This window comes from Lissotriton helveticus, chromosome 1_1 (genome assembly GCF_964261635.1).
Source record: "Lissotriton helveticus chromosome 1_1, aLisHel1.1, whole genome shotgun sequence".
Classification (NCBI taxonomy): Eukaryota; Metazoa; Chordata; class Amphibia; order Caudata; family Salamandridae; genus Lissotriton; species Lissotriton helveticus.
In genome coordinates, this window is record NC_136057.1 from 475452547 (window position 1) to 475466635 (window position 14089).

Genomic DNA, 14089 nt, shown 5'->3' on the forward strand with positions numbered 1-14089 from the left:
TAATCATCGCCTCCGCCAAGGAGCCAGTAGAGGAACCGGAGGTGGCCATGTCATTAAAAAGGGTGACCAAGAAATCGCAGATCTCGGAAGCGTAAGATTTATAAAACACAGCGGTGTAACCGTCCGGGCCAGGCGCCTTGTGAAGCTTCAAGTTCGCAATAGCTTCTAGCACCTCCTCCCTGGTAATCGGGGCCCCTAAGAGCTCGTTCCATTCCCTGGACACCTGCGGAAGATGCAGACGCCCCAGGTACTCCCTCTGGGCAGCTGCTCCCAGCCTCTCCCCCTCGTATAGATCCGAGTAAAAGCGTCCGAAGACGGCCGCCTTTGTTTCGTCCCGGTGCTGCAACTGACCCACAGAATCGCGGATCCCCCCAATGTACTCACGTTCCCGCCTGTCACGAAGCTGTCGGGCCAAGTGCCTCCCCACCTTGTTACCACAAGAGTAGGACTGTCGGCCCAATCTCAGAAGTGTGAACTCCGCCCTGTTATTGTAATGTGCCCTCAATTTCCCCCGTACCGCCGTAAGAGGCCGAAGGGTCACCCTCGAGGGGTTGAGTTTATGCGCCCGCTCGAGAGAAGCCAATTCAGCCTCCAGGGCCTCCCGGTCCTTGCGTCGCAACCTATTGAGTTGTGCATTAAGGCCCAAGCATGTGCCCCTGACGGACGCCTTAAAGGCATCCCACGTGTTGGATACAGAGGTATCGGACGGCGGATTGAAGGTAAAGAACTCCCTAATGGCCACCCGCAGCGCCTTGTTAGAAGCCTCGTCCCGAAGTACCGAAGCCGGGAAATACCATTTCCGTTGCCCGGTGTCTGCCGACGACCAGCGCAGAGTAAGCACCAGCATGCTGTGGTCCGAGACCGAGATGGGCAGTATGGTGGAGTCAAGGACATCTCCTCTAAGAGCCTGGCTGAGGAATACATGATCCAATCGTGAATATGAGTGGTGTACATGAGAATGAAACGTGTAATCTCTGGACGTTGGATGCATAAACCGCCACCCATCAACCAACCCCATGTCCGCAACCTTTTGCCGTGACAGCTCAGAGAACACACCAGTATCCGCCCTGCGAGCGCCTGAACAGTCCAGCGCCCTGTCCCACACCAAATTACAGTCCCCCATGAGGAACAACCGCCCTTCAACAAAATCACCCACTTTATGCAGCAAGCCTTGCAAGAACTTATTCTGGCCAGTATTAGGAACATACATCACAACAAAAGTACAAAGCCTCCCCTGCACCAGCCCTTTCACCATCAACCAACGGCCCTCCCTATCCGTGCGCACCGCCACAGGCTGAAAAAGCAGCGAAGTATGGAAGAGGAGGGCCACCCCCTTATGCTTCGTGGACGCAGAGGATCTGTATATTAGGGGATATGCCTTATGCTTAAGACGCAGCTCATCTTTGCGTGCAAGGTGAGTCTCCTGAAGTCCCACTATATCCAATTGGTGGTCCGTTATATATTTCCACACCTTTTGCCTTTTCTGCGGAGAGTTCAGTCCCTTAACATTCCATGTCCCTAAGCTAACAGGCATCGTGAGACAAAAAAACTAGAATCCTCTATGACTCTGGAACATGCCCACCACCCCCGCCAGAAGGAACCCTGGTCACAACACATATGAAAAGCAGACTCCCGCCAACCCTTCTCCCCACAATCCCAACCTTGAGCCCCGTGCCAAATCACCCCGCAGCTCACATACCAACAGCGCCTCCCACCTACCCTCTCACCACCACATGACACAATCCACAACACGTCCGCGTCACCACCAGAACCCCCCCACACCCCCAACCCCAACACCCCAAACAGCCCCCCCAAGACCCTCCCCCCCCCCGGAAACCCCCAAACAACCCATCCAAAGTACCCAAAAGTCCTCCCAGGGCTGGCGAGGAGACAACAGCCGAAGTCCCCTGTAGGCCGAAGGAAAAGGGGACAGTGAAAGTGTAAACAAAACAAAAACAGTGCAGAAAATACTCATCAGTCCCAGTGGTCCACAGGTCACGAAACATCGACCCCTCCGGGGACCGGTCAGGAAGACCATCTTGGTTCCTCCCAAGGTCACGGTCTGGGGAGTCTTCTCCGAAAGTACATCCATTCACCCAGACCGGGGGGGTCCATGCCCCTCCAGCGCCGATCCGCAGTATCAAGTCACCGTCACGCCGCTCCAGAGCTGGCCTGTGACGCCGGCACCGTCGCTGAAACTACTGATGCCACTGCATTTCCCCTCTCCTGCTGGCTGGCATCGCGGTCCGGGCGCCCCCGCGCCGGAGAGGACCCCACTCTATGCCACGAGGAGGTCCGACGTCGCCTCCGAGATGGGGATGCATTCGACCCCTGGGACGGTGCAACCTCCTCCAAACCCAAGAGCTCCCTCGCCTCCCGCAGGGAGCGCATCTGCATCAGTCGATTCTGCCATCTGAAGATGATCCGGAACGGGTGCCCCCAAGAGTAGGCGATGTTGCGTTCCCGCAGAAAGGAAGTCACCGGCCGGAAATCCCTCCGTTTTTGAAGTGTAGACGCTGCTAGGTCCTGGAAAAGCTGAGGATGATGGCCACGAAATTGCAGCGAATCGATGGCCCGAGCCTTCCGGAGGATGCGCTCCTTCAATTGAAAGTCATGAACACAGACAAGGATGTCAGGGGGCGGCCCCCCCCCTCTCCTGGGCAAACCAACGCGATGAACCCTATCCATCTGGATATCCTTCACATCGTCCTCATCCAGGATCTGCAGCAACAGCTCCTGCACATAGCCTCGCAGGTCTCCCGACTCACCATCCCACGGTACCGCTTTAATGCGAATGTTATTCTGCCGGGAGCGGTTCTCAAGATCTTCCATGTGTGCCTGCAGGTCCAAGTTCTGCTCCGTGAGGCGAATGACGTCTTGCTGGAGTAAGTGGACATCATTGGCCGTGCTCAAATCATGATCCTCAAGAGTCGCCACCCTTTCTCCAATCCCATCAACATCTCGCCGTACTTCCCGGAGATCAGAGGCCAGCTGCGTCCGCAGCTCGGAGATGTCCTCCTTGATGGAAGCAAAAAGTTCGGTCATAAAAGCCTTAGTGGCCGGTGCCTCGTCATCGGACATCCTGGGCGACCCACTTGCACCGGGGGACGCCGGCTGCTGTGACGATCTAGCTGCGCCGTCCTTCAGAACGCGTCCCTTGCGGGCCTGGTTAGCCATAATGTCGGGCGCCTTGCACCAGGGCGAACGCTCCACCAATCACCACCAGAACCAAGCAGTACCCAGAGCTGGGCCTGCAGGCGCAGTAGTTGGCCCCGGCGGGCAGCCCCACTCTGTGTCCGCCACACAGCTCCTGGCCAGAGGCTCCCAGCGAATCTCCGGCGCCCAGACACCAGGAGATAGGAGTGCGCAAAGCCCAGAAGGCAAGGGGCCCCCAGTCAGCTACGACAAGCCCTGGATAGGCGGTGCACGAAGGCAATCCAGACAGCAGAAGTCCAGGAGCGAGCGCTACGCACTCAAACAGTCGGTTGAGCCAGGCAAAATGGCGGCGCCACGCTCCTCAACCAGAGCACCTCCGGGCCTCCAGGTACGCACCCCCAACAGCACCCCTAGCCCGCACCAGCTCGCAGCGTAGGACCGGAGCCCCCTCTGGAAGTCCGGGCACAGGCAATGGGCAGCCGCAGTCCCCCCGGCTCACACACCACCCATCCTGGCACCAAACGCAGCCTTCAAATCCCTCCAACAGCGTGGGAGGCCGCGCCAGCCTCGATCGCTCCCGTCCTGCTGGAGTCGTCGTCCACTGTTAGCACCCCCACAGGGCCGGCGCCTGTCTCCACGCGTCGAGCCCAGCAGCCTCAGACCGGGTAAATGCGGCCTCTGGGAAGCGCCCGGGGCCTCTACTACACCTCCTGGCCGGTGCCCCCGGGCCCCCACACTCCTCGCAGATCAGGACCTTCCGCCGTGTGGGTACCCCCCACAGCACCAGCGGCGCTGTGCCAGTCCACAGAAGGGCCCGGGGCATGTACCACCCCAGGAGCAGTCACGAGGTCGCCGCTACTCCAGGTGCCGGCAGCACCACCAATACGTCCCTCGACGGGCCCCGCAGCTGGTCGGGCTCCCTCCGCACCTCCCCCGTCCAGGGCGGGGGGTCACTCACCAGGACGAGGCTTCCTGGGGCCCTCGCGGAGCCCGGTCCTCGCCGCACTACAGGCGCTCCTCCGGACCCCGGCGGGGCACAGTGGCGCCGCCCCTCACCGAGGTCTCCGGAACCTCTCTGCTCTCCGGGTCGCCACTCGCCGGCACCCCCAGGCCCCACCGGTGATTGCAGCCGCCCTTCGCCGCCTCCGCCGACAGCCCGCAGCCCAGGCGGACCGATGCAGAATGACCCAGGGCGGGCCGGGGCGCAGGAAAGGATCTCCTCCGTCGCGGCGGGCCCCGCGACTCGCCGGGCCGGCCTCCGCTAATCTAGCCCGGGGATCCACAGGCCGCAGAGCTCCGCCGGTCCCGCAGCCTCTCCGGGCGATCCCTCACCTCGCCGACGGCACCGCTCTCCACCGCAGGGTACCGGCGACCTCCGCCACCGAGTAGGGGCCGAGCTGGATACCAGGTGCCGCGCTATCAGCAGCTTTGCTGGATCGGCGCCGGAGAGGCAGGGAAGAGCGTCCTACTCCGACGCCATCTTGGTCACGCCCCCCATCTCATATATTTTTAATATCTGCTTCCTTATCACTCGCCTTTATCTCAAGTATATCTCTGCTATTATTAATGTTACCACTCTTAATGTTCACATTTTATGACAAGATATACATATTGTAAGCATTATCTGCTATTGTCACAAGACTTTGACAACAGTGACAAAATAACTAGAATGTCCTCCAAAAATCTGAATTATTTTTTGCTGCAAGTAACGCTTTCTTAGTTTTTTATATTTTTATTCTGATTACTTGTAATAGCTTTTATCACGTGTAAACTTTTTAGAATAATAGTTCTTGTTGATGAATCCTGCTTCTTCTTTTCCGTAACTGCCTATCAGGGCCTTTGTAGTTTTAAATACCCTTATCTGTGCATAAAATGTTGCCTTTTCGAACTGCTTCAATCTTCTTAGATTCTCTCTTCGTGCGTATCTTAGCTGCCTTTTGTAACATTCCGGCCCCTCTTTCTGTAGCTAGGCTTCAAGGTCTTCTGTGAATTCTTGTCTGTGTTTACTTTGAGAGCTTTCCCCTAATCTTTTCTTTTCACATTTGGACACTGCCACACATGCTTACCTTCCCCACATGTAGGGACGGCGCCTTCGCTAAGGAGGAGGAGCGTCGCCCATTGCTCTCAGAGCAGTGGAAAAGGTAAAAATAAAATGATAATAACAACGTTATTATCATTTTATTTTCATTTCTGCAGGGCTTGTTTTCGGGCGCGGCGGGACAGGGCTGGGCTGGTGGCTCAGGAAGGAGGAGTGGACAGTGCACACTAGGTGCACAGGACTGTGTGCATGGCCGACCAAACAGTCCTGCGCATTTTGCATGTTCCCCAAATACAGCCTGGGTGGGGAACATGCACGGGCTCCCTGTCCTAGTCTGAGCGCTGAACTACTGTGTTCAGACCAGTCACAACGCTGCAATGCAGTGTTGTGATTGGTATTGCGAAGCGATACAAAAGGGGATGATGGACGGAGCGTTTGAGCAAATCAAACACTCACCCCCAGTTGTGATTGGCTCATAGATGCCTGTGTACTTCTGGACTCTTCTGCAACTAGGGAGAAGAGACAGAGGCGGCCATGGCACGAGGAGGTAAGTGCTTTCTTTTTTGTTTTTAAATATTGAGGGGCATATTATCAAGCAGGGCATTAAAATTATCGCCGTTTCAGCAGCAGAAAACTGCTGCTAAAGCGGCGATAATGGGCTTGATATTATGCCCTGGAGGATTCCAATAGAGGCCCTTGTTCACACCAGAACATGGGTTTTCTATTGGAATTCACAAGGCCATATTATCAAGCCCATTATCGATGCTTTAGCGTCATTTATCTGTCCCTAAAACGGCGATAATTTTTAACGCCCTGCTTGATAATATGCCCCTTTGTTCTCCTTCCCCGCCTGTTCCCCCCTGCACCCCAACCCCGTTTTCTGCCAGCCACCACTGCCCACATGCTTGGTACTTATCTGTCCCTCAAGCCTGAAATTGAAAAGATAACTTCCTGCAGTACTCACTTTTTCACCCGAGTTGACTTCAATGCGTTTTTTGACATCACTTCCATGAACACTAGTGGACATCTTGGGTGAGGCCTCATAAAATTAGGCAACACTACAGCTTGTCTTCTATGTGTTTCATCACTACAATTGACACTCTCAATGGCTTGAGGTCAGAGACATTCTCTCTATGCATAGAGTGTGGCTAGAAGCATTTGTGGCTGTGGTTAAAAAAGTACTACATTTAATTAAACTGAAAAAAAAAGCTAGATCATGAACTAAAAACAACGATACAAAAGAAAGAGGAGAATGCCAGATATTATAGTAGGGCTGGAGATAATGTGATATGGTGGTTTTGCATGGTCTACTTCACTGGAAGACCAGCAGCAAATTCGATTCGTGGATCTGCAGCTACAGCTTGTTGATACATTTTTCAAGCTTCAAAGTGGGTTGCTTCTTTTACCTGTGTCTCTTCTTTATACATCATTTTGCTGATTCTTCAAACTTTGTCAAGATTATGGGGAGATTTACTAAGATGTTATGCTGTGTTTGGACCTACAGAAATTGTGTGCTAGGATTTGAAAGTTTAAAATTTGTAAGGTGGTTAATAATGTGAATGGTTTTCCGTTTATTTGGCTCTTGTTCTGTTGCAGTGAGCCAAGACTGTGCTGCAGATACACATGGATATGACAGTGATGGACAGAGTGCTACCTATATGGACAAATGCTATCAGTCAATAACCTGGCAGACATACCAAGCTGCACATTGGAACAGTATATTTAACAGTAATTATGAGAAACTGTAAGTGCAAATGACCTTTCATGTATTTTAGAGTCAGTTATTTTGTTTATGTTGACTAATAATTAAGAAACAGAACTAGGTTAAGCCAGAGATACACTGAAAACGTTGGAATATGTAATCAAGAGTGAGGGCTTGTAATCTTGGGCTTATTATCGAATAAAGAAAGTTAAAAGAAAGGTTTAAATATTGCATACAATATCTGTTTTGGAAGAGCTCTGAGAGCAAGGGTGTTTTTTTTCCATTACATTCATTCTGCTGTTTGGAAATATGTCGAAAGGCACAGATTCCTCCCGGTATTTTTTTAATTCGCAGAATTAAGATATTCATTCATATAAAGCCAATGTCAATGGAAGACGTCTACAGTCCCTGCTACTAAATAATTTCAAACTGAGTCTCCGTAAAACATGAACAAAAATTACATTCATTAGAAAAACATTTTAACAGTAAGCCAAGTCATTATTAGCTGAATGTGTCCCTGTGAGGGCATAACAGTATTCAGAATGAAGAGAAAGAAGATTATTGTAATCCATCATTTAAAGAAGAATCCGTAACAAGGAGAGTTGATGCTTCAAGTCTTTAGTGGAATGGTCCCCAGCAGTGCAGTCATCAGCTCAGCATCCTCATTTCATTTCACAGCCCACTGAACATTTAGCAGGCTGTCATGTAAGCAGGCGCTACAAATGATGGTGAGATAGAAACATGAGCATACTAAATATTCTCACCAAAGAAATATTTTTATTCTATTACTGTATCAACATGTCATTGATAAGCTGCAACCTGTTGCAGCATTATTATATACAATAAAACAAAATCACATACATTTATTCAGGTGTTAATACCTAAACAAAACACCAAGGGTACGAGTTACCATACATAATCGTTCAAGCTATTAGATTCAGTTTTGTTTCTTCTAGAATGCTTACTCATTGCAGCTCACTGGCTTCATATTTGTAGGTGGGCATCGGCTCCTCTCTTCAGAATTTACAGGTATCACCCGGGTACACACTTCATATCATATCTGATGCTTCATTGATAGTTACAGACGGCCTGATTTAGAGTTTAGCAGCTACTACTGCATCATAAACATGATGGATATCCCTCCGCCTTATTACAAGTGCATTACCATATTATGCACTTGTATATAAGGCAGATAGGATATCTGTCATGTTTGTGAGACCTGTCTGCTAAGCTCTAATTCAGGCCTAAGTTTCTTCACACCTAAAAGACCTTCACTGGTTCTGAATCACAAGAAATTTCCTTTGATAGCTGAGTTGAGTTTTTTATCTTAACCATTTGACCGCTCTCCCCATTCAATCTTTTGACACCCCATGTGATGTCATAGCTTGCTGTATACTCATCCTGCTTGTTCTTGATTTTTGTTGTTGATTTTTTTACATCAATGATACTTACATAACACCATCACCAACAAAGTGATTAGACAGTAAATTGATAATTTAGAGGGATCCCTCTGATTGTATAAAAGATGTAAGATTGACCCTTTCCAGGTGTCGGGATCATGGAAGTGTTTAAAAATGGATCAAAGTAAATGGTTAAACCAAGTTTCCCCAAGAGGAGTATTAGTTTTAAAAAGAGCTGCAGGAATAACATATGGCCCCTGGGGTGTTTTGACAAATTACAGAGCGAACTGTGAAACACAGAGAATTGGTGAGCTGGTCACTAAATTTTGGGTACCACTAAATATTTTGCTAGACATTTTTGATTTTGCAGATGCAAAACAGAGGAAAACATGCATACTGGCCACAAAAGCGAAGTCACCCACGCCTACCTAACTAAACTACTTTATGTGGTGTAATGTAATGATTTCCAAAATTATATAAAACATAAGTAAATATGAAATCGTGTCTGTCGCATATATATGTAGTTGTAATACTGAAGCATTTGTGTGATAGTGGTGTCTTGAACATGACAGTAGTTGAGTTGTCTTTCATATGAGATTGAATATGAGATTGAATTCCTGAGAGTTTGCTATTCCTTACAACCAACACTTATTAACACTCTCTTCTAACTCGTGATCAATGTTAGAAATTAAATAAGATACCTTTGTAGAAGCCAAGTCTAATCCAGCATAGAGGGAAATTTCCTCCAAAGTGAATACGCAGTCGAAGAAATGAATCCCACTAAAACTTTAAAATATGAAAATTCGCAAAGTGCACATGAAAGTGGCACTCCATAAGCGTGAAAGCACATGAGGTTGAGAGAGTCTACATAGAGTATGGAGTGCAGGCGCTGTTGTTTTTTAATGATCAGGTCAAGAAATAGGTCAGTAAAAGAAATACTGATTAATTCACATAGAAGTCATTGATGAAGCCTACATAAATGTATGATTCTACATAAAAGGAACAGTTGTCAATTTTAATTAAATTAATACAAAACATCTAATTGTTTTAAAACATGTGAGGTGAAATGCAAATAGTGATCTCCATATGTTCACCATATTCTCTCTTCTCGTTCTGCAGGCCAACTGTGGGTTACCAGGTTGTTACAGATAAAGGCTTTAATTTTTCTACACTTGATGATGCGTTTGTCTGCCAGAAAAAGAATCATTTCCAGATCACGGTACATGTCAGGATGATTGGAAGTCCAAAATATGTAAAAACACAGCTAGGCCTCAACGCCCTTGAGAAGTTTTACATGAAAGTCTATGGATTTAAGGTACGGCTTTTATGCAGTTTGTTTCTTCACAGTGCCCTTTGCAGTCATTTAAGGTCGTCAGACTATAGCTCAGCTACATGGACAGGTCATAGGGTTTGAGGTAATATTCCCCTGATATTCCAGGGACATTCTTACTAAGGCTCAGCAAACTGGGCCAAGTTCAACTCTTTCCGCACATGACTCTCAGACTAGCGAGGGTGAGTAGTCACAGGCTTCTCAGGGAACTAGTGTGAGGGTGTTTGAGCTCAGAGCTTAGCAACCCAATAAGATGAATGCCCCGACCAGTGCTGATCTTTTCAAGAAAGAAAGTTCTTCGTATATACAATACTACAGACTACTAGTAACAAAATCATAACAGCCTTCCTGGGTGCTGCTTTGGTAGGCACTGTGCCCATCAGGCTCACTCGCGGCCCACACATGCTCTCCACATGGTTCTGAGTTGTCTATTCTATCTCTAGGAAACAACAGGAGTAGTGTGAATTTAGCACATGTGCAATTGAATGACCCTCACCTCCAACTCAGTTTTAGGGCCACATGTGCAAAACTTCAGAACTGCAATTTCCTAATAGCTATTCTTAGCGAATCACAATTAGGAAATAGCAATTCATAATGAAAGAAAACTTACATTTTACTAGGGATTCCAAATGGGTTGCAAATTGTTCTGCCTCATGAATATCAATCAGGTAGGCCGCAATTTGCGACCCATTAGTAATCACACTCATCACAGGGCTGATGGTCTGCTGGGGTCAGCAGACCACCATATCTGTGATTGTTTTTAAATAAAGCAACCATTTTTTTTTTAATGCGGCCCGTTTACCTCAAAGGGATGCGTTTAAAAAAATATAAATTAAAAGTGTTCTTTTCATTTTTTAAGAGCAGGCAGTTGCTGGTCTGCTCTTAAAAATGTTTTACCGACCATTCTCAAAGGGGACGCTGTCTCTTGAGGCCGTAATTTGCAAATGGTTTGTGACGCATTGTGGTTGCAAAACATTCACACATACCACTGCGATTCGCTATTAGGAAGGCGCGCCCTAAACAAGCCCCTTCCAAATACCAAATCGCAAAACCCAAATTGCGATTTGGTAACAAGTTACTGAGTCACTATTTGGGCTTTGTACATGCCAAAAAGCATTTTTGCGATCTCAAATGTCCAGATTCTGAGAATCGGGCCGTTTGCAACAACAAAAATGTTTCGTACATGTGAGCCTTAATCTCTTACACATTTACAGGAGAATCTGTCCTCTCGGGGTACCTATGAGGCCACCCGGTACTCTGGAGCATGTCTGTTCACGTCTTGGAGACGTAACACAGGGACAAGAAGTTTTGGAGTACATGTTGCCTGAGGCATTAAGCTGCGTTCAGCGCCACACTTGTGCTAACTCTTCAACACAGGTGCAGGAAGCAGCAGTCCTGCCAAGTATCAAGCATCACGGGTTAGTGCTGGTACCAATTATGTGTGATTTATGCATTTTATTGGGGCTTCTCCACACTAAAATGATAGAGCCACGCACAATTACTTGCTCCTGTTTGTGTGATGAGGCCCTGCACCAGGCAGGTTTTATGAACCGGACACAGGTCGATGAGAGATGACTAGTTGCCATTGAAATCGTTTGGCCTGATTAGATGCCAGTCTTACTTGACGGCTGGGACATGAAGTCTATTTATTTTCCCCCTGCTGGCAGATGTCGAATTTCTACGTTTCTGTGCCTTCTGAATTTCTGGTAATAACCGTTACAGTGACTGAAAAAATGCAGCTATGCAAATGTTGACAAACATTATCAAAATTATATTCCCAACTTTTTAATTAAATTGTTCCCTCTGAACAAGGTGCTAAGTATTGTATATGAACTTACTAAACTATTTAGTTCACCAATTGCTTCTCTAGTGATTCCTTAAAGATGACTTTTATGACACTGAAATAATGAGGACCTAGGGGCGTGGCCAACCACTGATGATAGTGTAAATCTAGGAAAGTAGTTCCCGGGCCTGGGCCTGATATCCGTGCTGAATCCCCCGATATTCCCAGCCATCCACCTTGCCCCGTACCTCAGATTGCACCTTCAGACGGGCCGCAGACCCCTACTGGCCGCCTCCGGTGCCTGACCGGCAGCGCTGCTGCAAATTGGACTGCACTGGTAGTCGGTCGGCCTACACGGTTGGAGCTGCTGCTGGTGCCTTGCTGACACGGCTGCAAGTTGATCTTCTGGGCTCTCCAGGACTAAACAGTGCCCAGATTGAGCCGTCTGCCACTGGCTGTGCTGCAAACCCTTAGAGCTGACTTCTGCTGCCTGTCGGGCTCCTGCACTTGGGGACAGTGTAATCGGGACTCAGCTGGCAGCTTCAGCTGGGCGAGCGGGCCAGTCGGTGAGCTGGCCGGCCCGTGTCTGTGGAGGTGTGGTCCCCACTCTGGGCCAGTCTGGGAGTGCCCAGGGGCCTGTTCTGGCAGTCTCAGGCTTGGGCTGCATGAGGCTGCCGGTCCCCTGAGTCCGCTGCTTGATCCGGCAGAGGCCTGCTGTATCTGACGTGCCGAAGGGGCTGTGGATGTCTGGGCCTGAGCACTGGACACACGACAAGCAGTTTTTGGCATCCGGTGCGGGTGGCAGACTGCCCCCTGGTTCCTGACTGTGCTCTGCAATGCTGTGGGACTCCAGGCTTGTTCGCTGTTGGGTGGCTACCTCTGCTGGACTGCACATCCCTGGACCCTGGAGTCCTGTGTGGTTCCTCCTCCCCTGGAGCCCCTAAAGCCCTCCCCCTGCTGGGGATGAGGCGCTGCTGCGCTGCTCCCTAGATGGTTTGAGGGCCCGGGCAGAGGAACGATGTGGCCTGCATTGAGTTCTGGCCTATCCTGAAGAGAGACTAGGCACTATCTTCCTGTCATGAGGAGCTTTAGTGCCACACAAGGCCTATTGGACGATCGCACTGAGGCCTGCGTGCACCTAACAAGCACCAACATTAGCTGCAGTCCTCCACTGGGAACTGCAGTACAGGCAGAGGTGAGCTGTGAGGTCTGCACCACTCCTCTAGGGGTACTGTGATCTCACAGGTGGAGACTGTTGTAGTACCCAAGAGACAGCTCTCTGATTACGACGGCCTTGAGCAGGGAGAGATTTTCAGGGGTGCCCGAGGTGGGACCGTCCAGATCCTAGCCCCGTGCCTCTTCACCTGCGAGAAGACCGGACCCTTGAAACTAGCTGCCCTGACATGGAGTATTGCTACTGTGAGTACTCCGGGATGGGGGAATACCATGGTAGCCCTTTTAATCCCTCCAGCTTTTGGGTGCAGCCTCTCGGTGTGCAGTGGAGGGCCTAACCTAAACAACCTACCGTCGAAGAATAGGCCGCACCAAGGGGAAACAGTTGGATCATGGACTCTCGGATGGGGCACACACTAGTTTAATGATGGTTCATCTTCCACAACCGCAGATTATGTTGTACCCCCTACATTGGATCTCACCTCTAACAAGCTAGATGTCACCCTCAAGGAACTCAGGGAGAACCGGGTGGTACTGGAGCAACAAGTGGGAACTCTCATTACCGATTTCAGCCTCCTTAGGGCCGATCACAAGCAGTCAACTGAGAAGGTTCGACTCAGTTCAACGACACTCTCCAACATGGCCCCATGGCACAAGGAACAATCTGAGGTGGTTGCTCGGCTTCAACACCAGGTTGAAGAACACCGGCACCTGGCAGAGGACGCTGAAGGGCGCTCATGAAAAAACAACATAAGAATAATTGGCCTGCCCGAAAACAGCAAAGGCAATAACCCCACACAAATTATCGAACACTGGTTGCGCACTGTGGTGGTCCCTGACGGTCTTGCTGTAATGTTTAGCATTGAAAGGGCGCACAGGGTCCCCACTGGGAGTCTTTCCCAGGCAGCCCCACTCAGGCCAATCGTGGCTCAGATCCTCAATTATAAGGACAGAGACACTTTTCTCCGTAACGCCAAGGCCATGCACCTATACTATTCGAGAATGCCAGAATCTCTTTGTTCCCAGATTATGCTATACACGTTCAACGCCAAAGGACCTCTTACCTAGGGGTCAAGAAACACCTACAGCATCTCAATCTAAAATATGCCCTCCTATTCTCGGCTCACCTCAAAATCATCCATGACCATACAAGCCAGTTCTTTGAGGACCCCGAGGCAGCATGGTCCTGGATTGATGCCAATTTCCCAGATCTCACAATACTGGTAGAGCCTACGTGCAACCCACGGTGTGAACTAGTTGATCAACGCTGCACAATGCAATCTCGCCGCAATGGCATGTCCCTGCCCACCCCAGAACAGATGCTAGAGGGCAGATGAGTGACGTTCCACACAGCGGCTGCGCTGCGGGACCCCAGATCTCCGGGTGAGGATGGGACATCATCAGATGGCACGGCACACACATACCCTGACAGCAGCCTTGCATTCTTCTCATTGATAACCATGCAAAGGTTTAAATAAATGTTGAGCTGACACAGTCCCTTCACCAC

The 14089-nt window shown here is 49.5% G+C and overlaps 1 protein-coding gene across 1 annotated transcript in view; it reads left to right on the forward strand.

The window, feature by feature from the left end:
• The window catches only part of MYRFL (myelin regulatory factor like), an 874676-nt gene that overhangs the window by 422459 nt on the left and 438128 nt on the right, over window positions 1–14089 (forward strand). The window contains exons 6-7 of the mRNA XM_078673905.1: window positions 6791–6938; window positions 9416–9611. Of these exons, the coding sequence (XP_078530031.1) occupies window positions 6791–6938; window positions 9416–9611 (344 nt within the window). The remainder of the gene's footprint in view (window positions 1–6790; window positions 6939–9415; window positions 9612–14089) is intronic.